The sequence below is a fragment of the Barbus barbus genome (genome assembly GCF_936440315.1).
Source record: "Barbus barbus genome assembly, chromosome: 2".
In the NCBI taxonomy this organism is placed as follows: Eukaryota; Metazoa; Chordata; class Actinopteri; order Cypriniformes; family Cyprinidae; genus Barbus; species Barbus barbus.
This window is the reverse complement of record NC_136730.1, coordinates 34,884,468-34,900,651: the sequence shown is the minus strand read 5'-3', so window position 1 is coordinate 34,900,651 and position 16,184 is coordinate 34,884,468. Positions and strand designations below refer to the sequence as shown.

At 41.2% G+C, this 16,184-nt stretch overlaps 1 protein-coding gene across 1 annotated transcript in view; it reads left to right on the top strand.

Annotated features, from left to right (window-relative positions):
- LOC306883251 (solute carrier family 2, facilitated glucose transporter member 4-like) overlaps nt 1–16,184 on the top strand; it is a 32,164-nt gene that overhangs the window by 12,642 nt on the left and 3,338 nt on the right. Inside the window, exons 5-6 of the mRNA XM_079438381.1 lie at nt 10,117–10,232; nt 15,902–16,064. Of these exons, the coding sequence (XP_079294507.1) occupies nt 10,117–10,232; nt 15,902–16,064 (279 nt within the window). The remainder of the gene's footprint in view (nt 1–10,116; nt 10,233–15,901; nt 16,065–16,184) is intronic.

The following is a 16,184-nucleotide window of genomic DNA, read 5'->3' as shown; positions in this document are numbered from 1 at the left end:
GACCTGTGTATTGGCAGATTACTTTTACTGACCATGTAGGGAAATTTACTCTGCATTTAACCCACCCCAATCTAGCCTACTATTAAAATAGTTGATCAGCCGTCATTGTTTGTTGAGAGCCTGTGTGCGGCATATAATATGTGCATTATATGCATATAGCTGTAACAGAGATGTGTAAGATGTGTACATGCAGTTTACAGTTGCTTACTGAAGGCCCTGACTAAAACCCCACGGTATACCACTGCTACTAGGTACTTATACTATATTGACTGAGTTAAATAGAATTACTAAAAAGAGACTAAAATGCAATTTTCATTGACTAAAACTAGACGAAAATGTCATCAGTTTTCGTCGACTAAAACTAGACGAAAATAGTCATGGATAATTCTGACTAAAATAAGACTAAAATGCTCTAACTTTTAGCTGACTGAAACTTGACTAGACTAAAAAGAGTATGAACGTGACTAAAACTAATAAAAACTAAAATGACAGCTTCACACAAAGACTAGACTAAAACTAAAATTAAAACAGGCCGCCAAAAACAACACTACTAGTACATAGCGGTTTTCCTTGGTTGAAATAGGCAACTCTGTTATGTCTGCAGCCACTATTTGGAATGGATGGACAGGAGAGATAGGAATGAGTGGCGCCTGCGGTTGGGGCACAGAAGAAAGCTATGACTGGCAAGCCGTACATTGGGAACAATCTTTGACATTGTCTGAAGACATATAAGGCCAGCAAAAGGACCGCATAGCTCATTCCAACGTTTTGGCCAGACCATAATGACCCACTGATGGGTGTCCATGGATATGACTTAGTATTTCAGGAATCAGCGATGTAGGAACGACCACTTGCAAGGCATTTTCACCAAAAGAGTTGCGTAAGTGTCTGCATAACACCCCATTTTGAATGATGAGGCAACTAAACTGTGTCCACACTTTTCTGAGGTATGGGGAAGCATCATATCTCAGAAGCCTCCATAAGGGAGGTCTACGCCCTGTTTCTATCCAAGAAAAAACTAAATCTGGGTCTGACCTTTGTTTTTCCATCACATCCCAATCACTTTGGATAACAATGAGATTTGATGTTGTGTGACTTGCAACAGGTGTGGGCAGCAGAACATTTTTGTTCAGTCAGTGTTTCCCACAGGATTTTGTGAGACTTGTGGCGGCAGGTGACGTCACATATTAATTAGCATATTTATGACGTCATTTCGTCAAGTTTGAGTTCAGACGAGTTTTGGCACTTCAGATGTTCTATGGACTGTCACATACTGTAATACAGCTGAATGCCCAATAAAGCTGTTCACATTATATTTTCTGTTGCCATACATAAAACAAATAGTAAACACGACGCATTAATAGCCTACTACATGTTAACCAAGATTCACTCTCATTATACTGCTTAAATCCTGATTTATAATCACGACATCGTCTGATAAAATCAACATACATCTAACTTACACTAAAAAGCAAATATATATGGTGGTTTTGGCTATATTACTGCTTTGTCTCATTCAGCACACTGTCTGTGTCTGAGTAACAAACTATGCGCATATTATCAGACGAATTATGTTCATATTTAAAAGTTCAAACAGTCAGTAAGCGACAGGTGCTTGGAAACGCTGTTTTGTAAATGATTTATTGACGATTTTGCTGAGTTACGGCCAACTGAACGCGCTGCTTCTCTGCCGCTCACTGCACAGAACAGACGCTGAGAGAGGCGACACTGCGCCGGGAGAGTCAGACCTCGCGCTCTAGGGGCAGCACTGGAAACATCTTCCAACTGAACGATAGCTAAGGTTTTTTTCAAAACAAGTTGCTAGGTTTGTCAGTATGTACCTGTTATGAGAAAATAGCTGCCAAAAGGGTCTGAAAGTTGTTAAATATTGAGCTAAAGTCGCGCTCGTGTGTGTGAGAGACGCGGGAGCTGATGGCAGCAGGCGGTGGATGTTGTTGCAGCCCACCACAAATAATCTTTTTTTTTTAGAGGTTATAGTAATAAAAACAAAAATGTGTCACCAAATATACTTGGGCGGTCCGCCCAGGTAAAGTCTATGGCTGTGTCCAAATTCAGGGTCTGCATCCTTCGGAGTACTCATTTGAAGGATGTTATGTCACAGCGCCGCGACGAAGGCTGTCCAAATTCGTAGGATCCTTCAAATGCGGCCCACAAATACGTCCTCCTTTTCCCCCGAATTGGAAGGATGGGTGTGGTGGATCCTTTCCCATCCTACCTATCCCATAATTCTTTTCGGCAGAGCGTAATGGCGGACGAAGCGAGTGGTAGCGGAGTGGGAGAGGAGTTTCTCTGACAAAACAAGCTAAAGTTTATGCTTCAGCTCAATGAATTTGTAGGAGAAATTAGTAGAATACTTAAAAACAAATAAAAATAGGCTATAATGGCTTACCTGGATGTGACTGTCTTGTAGTCTGATATAAAAAACTCTCCGACAACGAGCAAAGAAAGTATTTAATTTATTTAATTGCTTTATTTCTTCCAAAAGAATTAAAATGAGGAGAATAACTCTTTGTTTGTCCATTTTCCCGCTTCTTGCTTGGCGCTGTCACGGTTGCTAGGCGACAGGATATGAGCAACTGGTAAGGGAGGGAACTGAAAGAAGGGTAGGCTGTCCAAATTCACAAACACTGACTTCCGGGTTTTGCGGACGTCGGAGGATCCATCCTCCTTCAACCGGGTAGGAAGGATCCTAAGGAGGATGCAGACCCTGAATTTGGACACAGCCTAAGTGTGGGAAACACTGGTTCATTGGCAATGTTTGGGTGTGTGCTGACACCGGTTTTGCTTGCAAAGGTATTGATGTGGTCTGAGTTGCTACCGACATGGTGGACACATCACCCCGACAGCAACTATCAGATTCCACAGGTTTAGTGTCTGGCCGCCTAGACATGGCGTCTGCATTAAGGTGTTTAGCTCCATCACGATGAATGACATGCCAATCATAAAGGTCCAATTCTATGGCCCAACAAGCTCGTCTACCCGTAGGATCATGATCTAAAGGAAGTTTCTTAAGAACAACCAGAGGCTTGTGATCCATAATTATAGTGAACAGGTGACAAGCAAGATAGCAAACTGACCACACAATGGCATACAGTTCTCAATTGAAAGTAGACCATTTTCTTTCTGAAGCAGACAGCACATGACTGGCGTATGCAATGGCTATGCTCTTTTCCTTCCACCTGTTGTGAAAGAGCAGAGCCCACAGAATGAAGGGAAGCATCTGTGTAAAGGAGGAAAGGAGCTGAAAGATTTGGAAAAGCCATAATTGGCGATGAAGCCAGAGCCTGTTTCAGTACATTGAAAACTTAATTTGCTTCTGCTGACCAGGATAATGATACTCCCTTGTGTGTAAGATGGTTACAAGGGTTCAGCTGTGCGTGTAAAGTGTCTAATGAATCGACGATAATAGGAACACAGACCCAGAAAAGCCCTGACCTGTATGGCTGATGTTGGGATTGGCCATGTCTAAACTTTATCTATGTTCGATCGGTCTGGCTCAACACCGGCACTGGAAACACAGTGGCCTAGAAAAGTAACAGAGGAGCATGCTAGATGGCACTTAGATGGCTTAAGTTTTAGACCAGCTGTACGAAATCTCTGGAAAACGTCATGTGAGTGCTGTAGGTGTTGCGGGAAATCTATGGAAGTAGAATAATGACAATAGTTTTTGGAAACATAAAGCATGCTGAATTCCACAAATTGAAAAAAAAAGAAGCATTGCAATTAAAAGTGCTTGCATTTTAATGCCTTGTATTTCCAGGGCTTGCATTTTTAGGTCCTGAAATTTAACATAGTTGTTTATTTAAGCTGTGAATATTTCAATTCAAAATATTTCACACACATTTTCATAATTAAAAATTCAATAAGTCATATTCACCTTACAGAATTCACTTCCAAAATATTCAATCTGTTTAAAAATGCGATGTATAATATTCAACAGGCAAATGTTGGTCATTTTATTTCACTTTCCAAATTCGCTGCCACAAATTCAGTGGTAAAAATTCGGCAGCAAATTCAGCGGTGCACATCCGGGACCTGCAGGAATACCAGTAGAGCACCGATGCATGATCTCCAGCTGATGTCAGCCGCTCACCAGCAGGTGGTGCAATTGGCTGGTGATGAAGGCCATATGTGGATCAAGTCATGCAATTACAAAAACTGATTTGCAGAAATGGAGCAAGCGCTAAGTAGAAGTTTTGATTATCGGGGCCTTTGTTTCGGTTGCTTATTTGCTGTAAATTTTATATCATGGCTTGTGTGATGCTGTGCTGTAATACTGGGGTTCCCCTCATACGTCACACTCCAGGATTCCCCAACGATGCATAACGCGCCTCAGTCAACTAATACAGTGATATAAGATACCTCAGATCTCAGACAAAAGAAGGGAACATCATGAATTAGCCACATCTGATTACACAGTGCACGTCCTCTCTCTCTGCACTCTCACAACTGCGCGCACCATTCTCTTCCACGATCCTAATGGCGGGTCTCTGTTCTCGCGATATTACCTCTAGATCTTTTATTTAAAGTTATAGAACATTCATTTTAACCTTAAATTTCACTCCCTACATATCTAAAAGAGAAGGCTAATCCAAACTGGGCTAAAATGCCTCATTCAAACACGCCCCCACGTCTTCGTCACAATGTGGAAATATTTGCATAATGCTGCCCAAATGTTCATGCTGCAAAGAAAGAAGGCGTGGTTTCAGTAACCGCAGTAGTGTTGATGCAGCTATGTCAGGGAGAGGCTGTGTGTTTCTATTCGAAAGAAAAATCCCTTTAGTTGGCCTTCCGAAAGTAGTTGCAATTAGGAATCATTGGTTAAGATTTGTTTACAACAGAACAGCACAAACCAAATGTTCGAATTTGTGCAACACATTTTATGGACGGCATTTTATGTTTCATGAAAAATAGCCAAATAATATATTTTATATTTAATAAATGATCACACCGGTGTAATTAGATCATTCAGTGCAGCACATCATCAGCTGCTAAATTGTTCGCTCATCTTCGCTGGCGGGCACGGGGCCAGGGACAGCCGCGTTTTTCTACAGCATTATCTATTATAACCAATCACACATTATTATGTTGAACTTATGAGTACAATGACCAATAAGACAGATGTTTTTTTCTACCTTTTCAAATCTCATATCACATCGTAAAAGCATTTATTGTCAATAAAAATGAAAGAAATAACCAAAAAGTTGAAAATAAAGCATTGGTTAGGGTAGATCTCGGGAGGGCTTTATTGTATCAATAAGGTGGCATCCATTTAATAATTTGAATTAAAATTATAAAAAAATTTACACTCAATACGTTATTAATGCATACTGTTTTATAATGTAATACAATACTGAAGTGCAGATAATTGCCACTATTTTGCGACAAGTAGAAAGTCCTGCTATTTTCACTTGGTATAAATAGAATCCATTACTATTTGAAATTAAGAAAAAAATTACACAATTTCAACTGAGGGGGGCCTTTAATCAGTCCGTGCCCAGGGCACCGGTGCGTCATAATCCATCCATGGTGCACAAAGGCTATTTCTAAAAAAAAAAAAAAAGTCAATTCCAACTTTGCTATGACAATCTGGAGCTTCTGAATCAGCGACTGTAAGTATGTTTTGTTATTAAAGTATTTGGTATTGACTGTTCAAATGCAGTTATGCACATTGTAGAGTAACGCAGTGTGTGTGTGTGAGAGAGAGAGAGAGAGAGAGAGAGAGAGAGACAGGGTCACATCACAGTGGAGTCAGCTGTCTTAACCGTGGCTTGTGTACTGAAAATACATCATCACTGTGTCTGTCACACGACTCTGTTCCCCTCTCGGGCTTGAACTGATGGTAAAACTAAGGACACTATTAACTCTCTTTATATTTACTTTGAAAGCTGAAGCTCACTATTATGGTAATGGGTGTTACATTTCCTACGTGGGCTTGTGGTGTTTGGCCAATCACAATGCAGACAGTGCTTGTCGGAAGGAGGGGCTTTGTAGAAAACGACGCGTTTGATAGAGGTGGGGCATAGAGAAACTACAATAATGTACAGTATTTGAAAAATAATGTGATTTTGAACACTAAAGCATGTCAACATATTCTGTTACACCAAACACACAAAATAATGATCTTTTAAAAAAGCATCATATGACCCCTTTAATAGAAATCAGTCTGATCGTTATGCACCAATTTAGTCATGAATGCCTCTAAACAAGAGGCCAAAACTTTAGCCAACAATTTCATGTCACTGCTTAAAAGAGACAATGGTCTATAATTTCCACACAGAGTCAGATCTTTGTTAGGTTTAGGTAAAGTAATGATAGCCATATTAGTACTGTTGTTAAAATAATCCACTTGAATGGAATGATGAATCATATTTAACAATGGCTGTCCCAGCTGATCCCAGAAGGACATATATAATGCAGGAGTGGTTCTATCCCATCCAGGAGACTTACCCCTCTTCATAAGTGTAAGAAGCTGATTTTACCCCCATTTGGCGGTTGTTAATTTCATACCCTGTATGCGTGTATATATATATATATATATATATATATATATATATATATATATATATATATATATATATACACACACACACACACACACACTCTCATTGTATTTTTCTCATTGTGTGTGACAACGAGATTGAACTGAGGATCCAGTTGTTGCAGGCGTTATTAAGATCGTGGTCACACAGGCAGGGTCAGTCATCAGCAAACACAACAATAGAGGCAAGGCATAATCCATAAATAGGCAAAAGGTCAGGGCAGGCAGCAAACCTTGACAGGAAGGATAGGGAGTTCATAAATGGCCTCACAGGCCGCGACAGGCCTGACTGAGGGTACACAGACGGTACCATGACTGTGTCAGAACAGACAAAGAGTTCATAAGTGGGCACCCTTGTCTTGAGAGGAGCTGAAGGGAACACCCCTGCCACCTCTGGAGGTTCTGTAGCGAATGCCGCCATCTCTGGAGGGTTTACAGCAGTAGCTTAAAAAAAAAAAAAAAAAAAAAGTTCAGAGGCAGCCCTTGCAGTCGTAACAGAGGAATCAGGAAACACCGAGAGCTTGGGGCAGAGTGCTGCTGCGGTCTTGGGAGGAGCCGAAGTGAACATCACTGCCATAGGAGGTTCTGCAACGGAAGTTGCCACCTCAGGGGGAACTGGAGCAGACTCTCGAGCGGGCTCTGGGATAGGAGCTGGCTCGGAAATGGGTTCTGGAACTAGAGCAAGCTCTGGAATTAATTCAGAGAATAGAGCAGATTCTGGAGCAGACTCTGGGACTAGAGTGGGTGTCACAGTGGAGGCCGCCATTTCTGGGGAAACAACAGTGGTTTGTGTGGCCCAAACACACACAATGGCCATAGCCATAACTGGCAGGACAGAGAGTACATGGTCTATCTCTGAGACTGAAATAAGAAACTGGAATAAGTAACAGCAAACAGGATTGAGAGCGTTGAATCAGTGTCATTTGAGAATGCAGAAGCCACGGTACTTGAGAGCGCTGAAATCATATCACTTGAGTGTGTTGAGACCATGTGTGACTCGTGAGCATAGAGTCTGCGTGGCTTGTGAGTGTAGAGTTTGCGTTGTTTGGGAGCATAGCGACCCCTGGAATGCCAGCAGCTTGCATCAACATCAGTTGTGGGTCCTCCACGCTGGATGCCAGTCTCAAATGCCTTGGGACTGACATAGTGGTTCTAGACGTGGTAGACATAACAGGATGAGGTTCTGGAACGCCAGCCATGATGGGACGAGAGTCTGGAATGGCGGCTATTTTGTAGAAAGTCTATGAGCTGGCAGCCATTTTGTAAACAGTCTATGGGCTAGCAGCTATCTTGGGAAGAGAGTTTGAGTGGGAGATACTGCAGGAGTGCTGTGTTGCACCTTCACAAAGTCTACAGTAACAGATAAACCCGCTGGATCCATTGAATCCGCTGGAGCTGATGATTCTGTACCGTAGGAGCTTGTGACAATGAGGTTGAGGATCCACTTGCAGGCTTTCTTGAGACTGTGGTCATACAGGCAGGGTCAATCATCAGCAAAAACTACAATAGAGGCAACACAAGGCACAATCAATTAACAAGTATAAGCTCATGGTAGGCAGCAAATGATCAACAATCAGTTCACAATAGAAAATTGTACAGGGATCAAAACTAGGCTAGGCAAGGGACAAGATAGAAAAACAAAGGAACACGGAATGGCTAAACATACAGGCTAATAATCATCAGCAATGTGTCTGAGTGTGTATGAATCTTTTATAGGCCTTCTAATATGAGGCAGCTGTGAACTGGTAATGAATGCTGATGAGTCCGGGCAAAGGATTATGGGAAATGGGTGCTGGGTGAATCTGGTGGTGATCATAACACAATATGGTACAAGATTATACCATTTAAAACATTGTGATAAATAAGTTAGGTCAAAAGCAATCTAAAAATAAACCAAAAATAGTTTAAATGTATTATGTATTTATGTAACATATTATATTACCTAAAATGTGTAATATAATGAATCACATTACTAACTACAAATTTTGTCATGTAATTTGGAATCAGTAATGGACTACAATTTGTAGGCAATATACCCAGCACTGTTTATGCACTAAAGCCAGTATAAACTCTTGCACAATCTGCATATTTGTAAACTCTTAAGACAGAAGTCACTACCTGAACCTCACAGTAATTGGCTGCCGCTTGCATTTTTCACTTGATATTTGTATAAATTCAAGACTGCGGTTCATCTTACATTGCACTGGGATGGAAATTTATGGCAGCAGTATAAGCATGCAGCAGACACCAGGAGCATCAGGTGCAACATGCACACATTGGTAAAATATGTACTCAAATAGCAAACAGAGGTACATTTCTTTTCCCTAGGAACAATCCACCAAGACTCTTAGCTATCCCATGGACCCCGAGTATAAAAAGCTAGATTTCTTCAAGAAGATTCTTATATTATATAATGCTTAAGAACTGATTAGTTAAAGATTTATAAATCATTTTGATATTTTATTAATTGTATATGTATTTATATAGACTGATCAGCTACAAGATTAAAATCACATGCCCTGGTACCATGTAGGTCCCCCTCGTGCTGCCAAAACAGTCCTGATGCTTTGAGGCATGGACTCCACAGTATTTCTGAATGTGTCCTGAGCTATCTGGTACTAAAACCTTAGCAGCAGGTCCTTTAAATCCTGGAAGTTTTGAGGCAGGGACTCCATGGATCAGATCTGTTGCTTCATTAGATTGAGATTTGGGGAATTTGGAGGCCAAGGCAACACCTTAAGCCCTTTGTCATGTTCTTCAAACCATTCTGGGACAATATTTGCAATGTGGCAGGGTGCATTATCCTACTGAAAGAGGCCACTACCATCAGGGAACACCATTGCGATGAAGGGGTATATGTAGTTTGCAACAATCTTTAGGTAGGTGGTATTTGTCAAAGTAATATCCACATGAATGCCAGGACCAAAGGTTTCCCATCAGAACATTGACCAAAACACTGCCTCTACCAACCCAAGTAAATGATGCACATGCAAGCCTGATCTCAAATAAAACATTATTCAGACTTATTATTAGACTAGGCAATCTTCTTTCATTGCTCCATTGTCCAGTTCCGCTGCTCACATACCCATTGTATGCACTTTCAGTGGTGGACAAGGGTCATCATGGGCATTCTGACTGGTTTGTGGCTACTTATCCCCGGATTGTAACAACACAGTCAGTGTTATTCACTGATTATGTTTTCTATGGACCCTGGTTTCTGTGGCACATTTTTTATGCATTTACATAAAAGCTAAGTAAAGAGTGGGCAAAAGTATATATTAACGTTGACACAAGAACATTATATTTGTATAATGAAGAACAGATTAGTTAATGCACAGTCAAAAAGATGTCATAGTATAGAGATGTCATAGTATATCAAGTATGCACACACATAAATCAGCATATTGAGATTTATGAAGGAACATTTGACACTGAATGGCTGAAAAATCAGTTTTTTTAATCACAGGAATAAGCTGCATTTCAAAACATTAAAATAGAAAACAGTTATATTAAACTGTAATAATATTTCACAATATTACTGTTTTCTTCATAAGGGTTGGCGTCAGGATTGGTGCCCATGTATGTTGGTGAGATTGCCCCTACCACTCTAAGAGGAGCGCTGGGCACACTGCACCAGCTGGCCATCGTCACTGGCATTCTTATGGCCCAGGTAAAGTCAAGTCACCTTTATTTATATATCTCTTTACACAATACAAATTGTTGCAAAACAGCTTTGCAGTGATAAACAGGAACATAATGATTCAGTGATGCCAACAGAATTTAATTCTGCTGTAAAGCAGCTCTAAAAACACAAAGGGTATGTGTGGAGGACTTGTTATTGTGGTTTTTCCTGAGGATCTGTGCTGATGGCTGTCTATTTGACAAGGTCTTCACAGGGGATCTGCCTCTATGATCTGCCTCCACTGACACTCAAGATTCAAGATTTTTATGTCACATACACAATTATACAGAGTATAACCAGCAGCGAAATGTAGGTCAGGTCCGCTCCAAGGACAGTGCAATTATATAGAATACAAATATTAAGGAAAAGAAAAGTAGAAAAAAAATAAAGAATAAAATAAAAGATAAAAAATATAAATGTAAATATAAATGTGCAGGTCAGTATGATGTTGACTTAAATAGTAATAAAGAGGAATGTGTAAAAAAAAAAAAAAAAAAAAAAAAAAAAGTGTGCAAAAAAGTTGTACAGGGTATGTAAATAGCAGCAATATGAGGTAGAGAAAAATTATGAATAGCTTATTGATATAGTGATATTTACATGGAGTCAAGTGATGTTATGACACAGAGTTAGAGTTTAGGAGCCTGATGGCCTGGGGGACGAAGCTCCCCCTAAGTCTCTCAGTTTTTGCCATCAGGCTACGGAAGCGCTTACCAGATGGAAGCAAAGTGAATAGTCGGTTACCAGGGTGATTAGGGTCCTTAACGATTTTGACAGCTCTATTTTTGCAGCGTTTGAGGTAGATGTCCTGCAGAGAGGGGAGAGCAGACCCTGAGATGTGCTCAGCTAAGCGCACAACTCTCTGTAGTGCTTTGCAGTCCTGATTGGAGCGGTTTCCATACCACACTGAGATGCATTGAGTCAATACACTTTCTATGGTCCCTGAATAGAAAGTTTTCAGGATTGCTGGTGAGACCCTGAATTTCCTCAGCTGTCGCAGATGGTACAGTCTTTGCCTGGCTTTCTTAACCTGTGTTTGGATGTGTGTAGTCCAAGTCAGGTTCTCGGAGATGTTTACACCAAGGTACTTGAAGCTACTCACCCTCTCCACACGGGTCCCACTGATCATAAGAGGAGTGTAGGGCTGCTGCTGTCTCTTCCTAAAGTCCACGATCAGCTCTTTAGTTTTGCTCACATTCAGAGAGAGACAGTTGTCCTGGCACCATGATGTGAGTTTCTCTACCTCGTCCAAGTATGCGGTCTCATCGTTGTTGGAGATGAGGCCCAGAACCACATGGAGTTTGAGGTGGAGTTTGAGGTGAACTGGCCAACTTTCACCACTTGAGGTCTGCCGGTGAGGAAGTCTTGAATCCAGTCACAGAGTGAGGAGTTTAGGCCGAGGTCTGTGAGTTTAGAAGCCAGCTTGATGGGGACTATAGTGTTGAAAGCTGAGCTATAATCAATGAATAGCAGCCTTACATAATTCCCATTGTTGCTGTCCAAGTCTGTGAGGGAAGAGTGGAGGACGTGAGAGATGGCATCGTCAGTAGATCTATTTGGGCGATAGGCAAACTGAAGAGGGTCCAAAGAATCAGGGATGGAGGAGCAGATGTGGCTCTTTACAAGTCTCTCAAAAACCTTCATGACTATAGATGTTAGGGCAACTGAGCGATAGTCATTCAGGTAAGAGGGTTTATTGTTCATTGGCACAGGGATAATGACGGATTTTTGAAATGAGGTGGGAACCACGGAGGTAGCAAGGGACTGCTTTCCTGACGTTCACTTTCTTTAGCGCCCTCCGAACCTCATCCTCCGACACGGTGATTACAGGATTATCGCTGCTCTGCCTGCTGCTTCCTGACGCGCTGGACGGCTGGCGCCGCCGCCATTGCATTCGAAGCGGTCATAAAAGGTATTTAACCTTCTATGAATCTAGTCACGTCACCACTGATCTTCCAAAGTCACGTCACGGCTGATCTTCCAGAATCTCGTCACGTCACCGCTGACCATCCAGAGTCATGTCACGTCACCGCTGATCTTCCAGAACCACATCACATCCCAGCTGATCAGCCAGAGTCTTGTCACGTCCTGTCTGCCACATCCAGATATCCAAGGTCAGTCCTCGGTGTCTGCACGCGCAGCTGATTTTGCAAACCCACTCACTTTAGCCCTCCTGTTCCTGAACTGATTCCCCTGTCTGAAGCGCTTGCCATGATGGGGATCGCTTTTTGGTGTGTTTGGGCTGTGTACACCACCTCAGAACCTCCCGAGGTGGCAGCGTCCACTATGGGGTCTCTAGAGGTGATGGTCTCTGATGCTGCAGGGTCTCTGATGCTGCAGAACCTCTTGAGGTAGTGACGCCCACTACTGTGTTCCCCGAAGCGATGGTGCCTGCTGCAGTTTCTCCAGAACCTTTCGAAACAGCGGTGCTCGCTTCAGCTCCTTGAGTGGTGGTGGTGCCCAACAATACACTTTCAGCCCGTCATGTTATGGTCGAAGGAACCGTAGAGGAGCGCTGTACCTGTCCTGGTAATGGACTCTCCCTGTTTCCTAATGGTACTGCTGTAGAACCTCCAGAGGTGGCAGCATCTGCTGCGGAACCTCCAGAGTTGTCCGTGGTATCCATCTATGATCTCTCTGCCTGCCCTGTCACGGCTATGGAGACCAATTATGAACTTTTGTTTTGTTCCGAACCAGCTGAAGAAGCTGCCAGAACTGTTAAACTGTTGGTCTCTTCAGTTTCTGTCAAGTCAGGTCATGTGTCGTTTGCATGTGTGTCTGATACCAAATCATCTGTGGTACCCGTTTCAGTCAATGAATCTGTCTTTGAATTATCCGTCAGTCCTGTTTCCCTCAAAGAATTTAATGTTGAGCCATCTGTCTGTCCCATTTCAAGTAATATGTGTAATGAACTTTCGGTCAGTCCTATCTTAGACGATGTGTCTGATGTTGAACTACCAGTCTGTCCAGTTTCAGTCACTGAAATGTCTTCCAGTCCAGCTTCAGTTAAGTATTCCCGGTTCCAGTTGACCTAATTTATTCAGCCTAATAATCCTTTAAGTGATATGAATTACTGAAAAGTGATAATGTTATGTTAAGTGTGTTAATGTTATGTGTATGCCAGGTTAAAGAGATGGGTCTTTTGATCTAAATTTAAACTGACAGGGTGTGTCTGCCTCCTGAACAATGCTAGGAAAACTAGAGTTTGGATGCTAAGTAAGAAAAGTATCTACCGCCCGCAGTCAATTTCAATATTCTAGGTATTTTCAGCTGTCCAGAAAATTTGAAATTTGATGGACCTGAAGGACTATATTGTGATAAGAGCTTGCTTAAGTCTTAAGGAGATAAACTCAGGTCTTTGCAAGTAATCAAATATATACAATGTTACTAGATAAAATATTACTAGAATCAGGAAGTATGACCATATTTGTCACGAATCCGGTCTATGAACTTCCGTTCATTCACCACCAAAGGTCACCCACTCACCACATGGACTCTTGCACTACATTACTGTTGCACTTCACCTCGGACTACAGTTCCCATCATCCATTGCACTGATGACACATGCATGGCTGTATACACTGATTACACAGCTGATTCCCATCAGACATGTTACTTAAGCCATGGACTGCCTCTTAGCTGAATATTGTTTAGCGTTTATCGCAGTCATAGCTGATGCTATGGCTTATTTCAGATATTCTGACTTATTTTGAATCAAATCAACTGACAATAATTCAGACTAACTGAAATAAACCTGGGGGCTGTTCCATAAAAGACGCTAAGAAAAGCGGGGATTAAAGTCCAAAACCTGACTTGAAATAACCTAATAAATCAATCGGGACTAAAGTGGTTCCATAAACGACAATTCAAGTTCACGCAATCTGACTAATGCTATCCAGGTTCAGTGAGTCAGGATAATGTGACATACACGCTTATTCTGAAGCAGCCCTTAATGTCGATCATGGATCAAATCGATCCACCGTAGCAAACAGCGAATATTTGTGCTGTTTAACGCATTTGAAACATTGTGTTTTCCTCAGTGCATAACTGATACGTCACAGGTATATTTTTTACATCTGTAAATGTCAGAAAGCCATGCAAATATATCCATTTAGCTGTCAGGAGTGGGCGAGGCTTATGCGAGAGAACGAGCGCTGCGGCGCGCATGCGCGCTACACAGACAGAGCAGAATAGAATACTAGCGCAAGAATTCTGAATAAAATATACATTCTGCTTAATTGTGTGTTCCTCTTATCAGTTAAAATGTACTCTGATTTCTATTATAAATTTACATTTTTAATTCAGTGATTTTAACTTTTGATTGTGTTTTTATGCTTTAATGCTTTAAAGAGACATTTTAGATTGTAATGTTTTAATGTTCTAATAACCATAAAAGGTAAGTTACAGCTGTCATAAATTCAGAGAGAAAGGCTGCATGGCTAGAAACTTCTGATCAACTTCTGATTTAACTATGTTAAAATGTCATTCGCCTACATTTTGGGCACAATACATTAAATACAGTTGGTTGTAGCCTATTTTTTATTTATTTGATTATTTAAGGTGTATTTTCTGTATACTTTTATTTTTGGACCGATAATAAATTAAACTGACTGTATGTGAGAGAGTCAGTGGTAATATGGATGCGTTCCTATTGGTCAGAGTTAGAGGAGCTCAGCTTAGCCTGACAGTTAGCCTGCTCTGGACCAGGTTAGTTTGCCAGCATAAGTTGCCGGGGTAACTGAGTTTGAACTTTTTTAAGTTTGATTTATGAAACCGAATCTACCAAAAATAAGCCTGACTAACCGAAATAAGCCTGTCTTATACTCTAATCTTGGTTTATGGAACAGCCCCCTGGCTTATTTGGTAAACTTGTGTTATGAAACAGGCCCCTAGATGCAAACTCAAAGTCTTAATCTTGCCTAGCCTGTTTACCTGTGTTTTGATTCTTGCTTTTGTATTTTTGGATTGCCCTATCATCTGGCCATTTGGACTCTGTAGGACTATTGCTCGTGTACTCTGATTACCCCTCGTCAAGCCCTTTGGATATTGTTCGCCAATCGACGACCCACGCATGCTCTCGGAATACTCCTGTGTCTTGCCCTCAACATATCTGTTTACTGATGTTTGACCCTGCATGTGTTTGACTATGTTTCTAAATAAAAGCTTGCACATGATTTCGTACACCTCATGTCTCATTGGCTCCGTTACAATATTAGCCTGGTTCTCTAGATATTGCATTTTGTATCAGCTGGAATTTGTTTATTAAGCCTGCGGGACAATCACCCAGCAAAGCATTACAATATTCTTCTACTCTTGAGGTCATGAATGCATGTGTCAACTCTTGTCATATCTGTGAGATTATTTTGCATTCTGACACTAAGAGCATATTTTATAATTTAGATATATTTTTAAGATGGGAAACGTGGTTTTACAAATTTTTCTATCAAAGATTGATATTAAAAGACTGATTTGTTTGATATTAAATCTTACAGCATCTTAACTTCTAAAGTTCATTCAAACTGTTTTTTTATTTTCCTTGTTTTTCATTTTCCTTTTTGAACTCAGTACTTTATGGCATCAGTAATTACAGCGACAAGTCTTCAGTCCTCTATTATTTCATTATCAATATTTTTTTCCATTTTCGTTATTATTCTCTTCAGATCTTAGGACTCGAATCCCTGTTGGGCAGTGAGCAGCTGTGGCCGGTACTGCTGGGTGTTACCGTACTCCCGACAATCCTGCAGATGACGCTATTGCCTTTCTGTCCTGAGAGCCCGCGCTTCCTCTATATTGTCCGCTGCCAAGAGCACCATGCAAAAAGCGGTGTGTTGTGTCTTACTACACAACACTGCATCTTGAGAACGCATACAGGAGCAGTGTGCCATACAAAACGATGTCTGGACATTTGAACAATGCTTCCCTTTTGTTTAACCTTTATGTCAT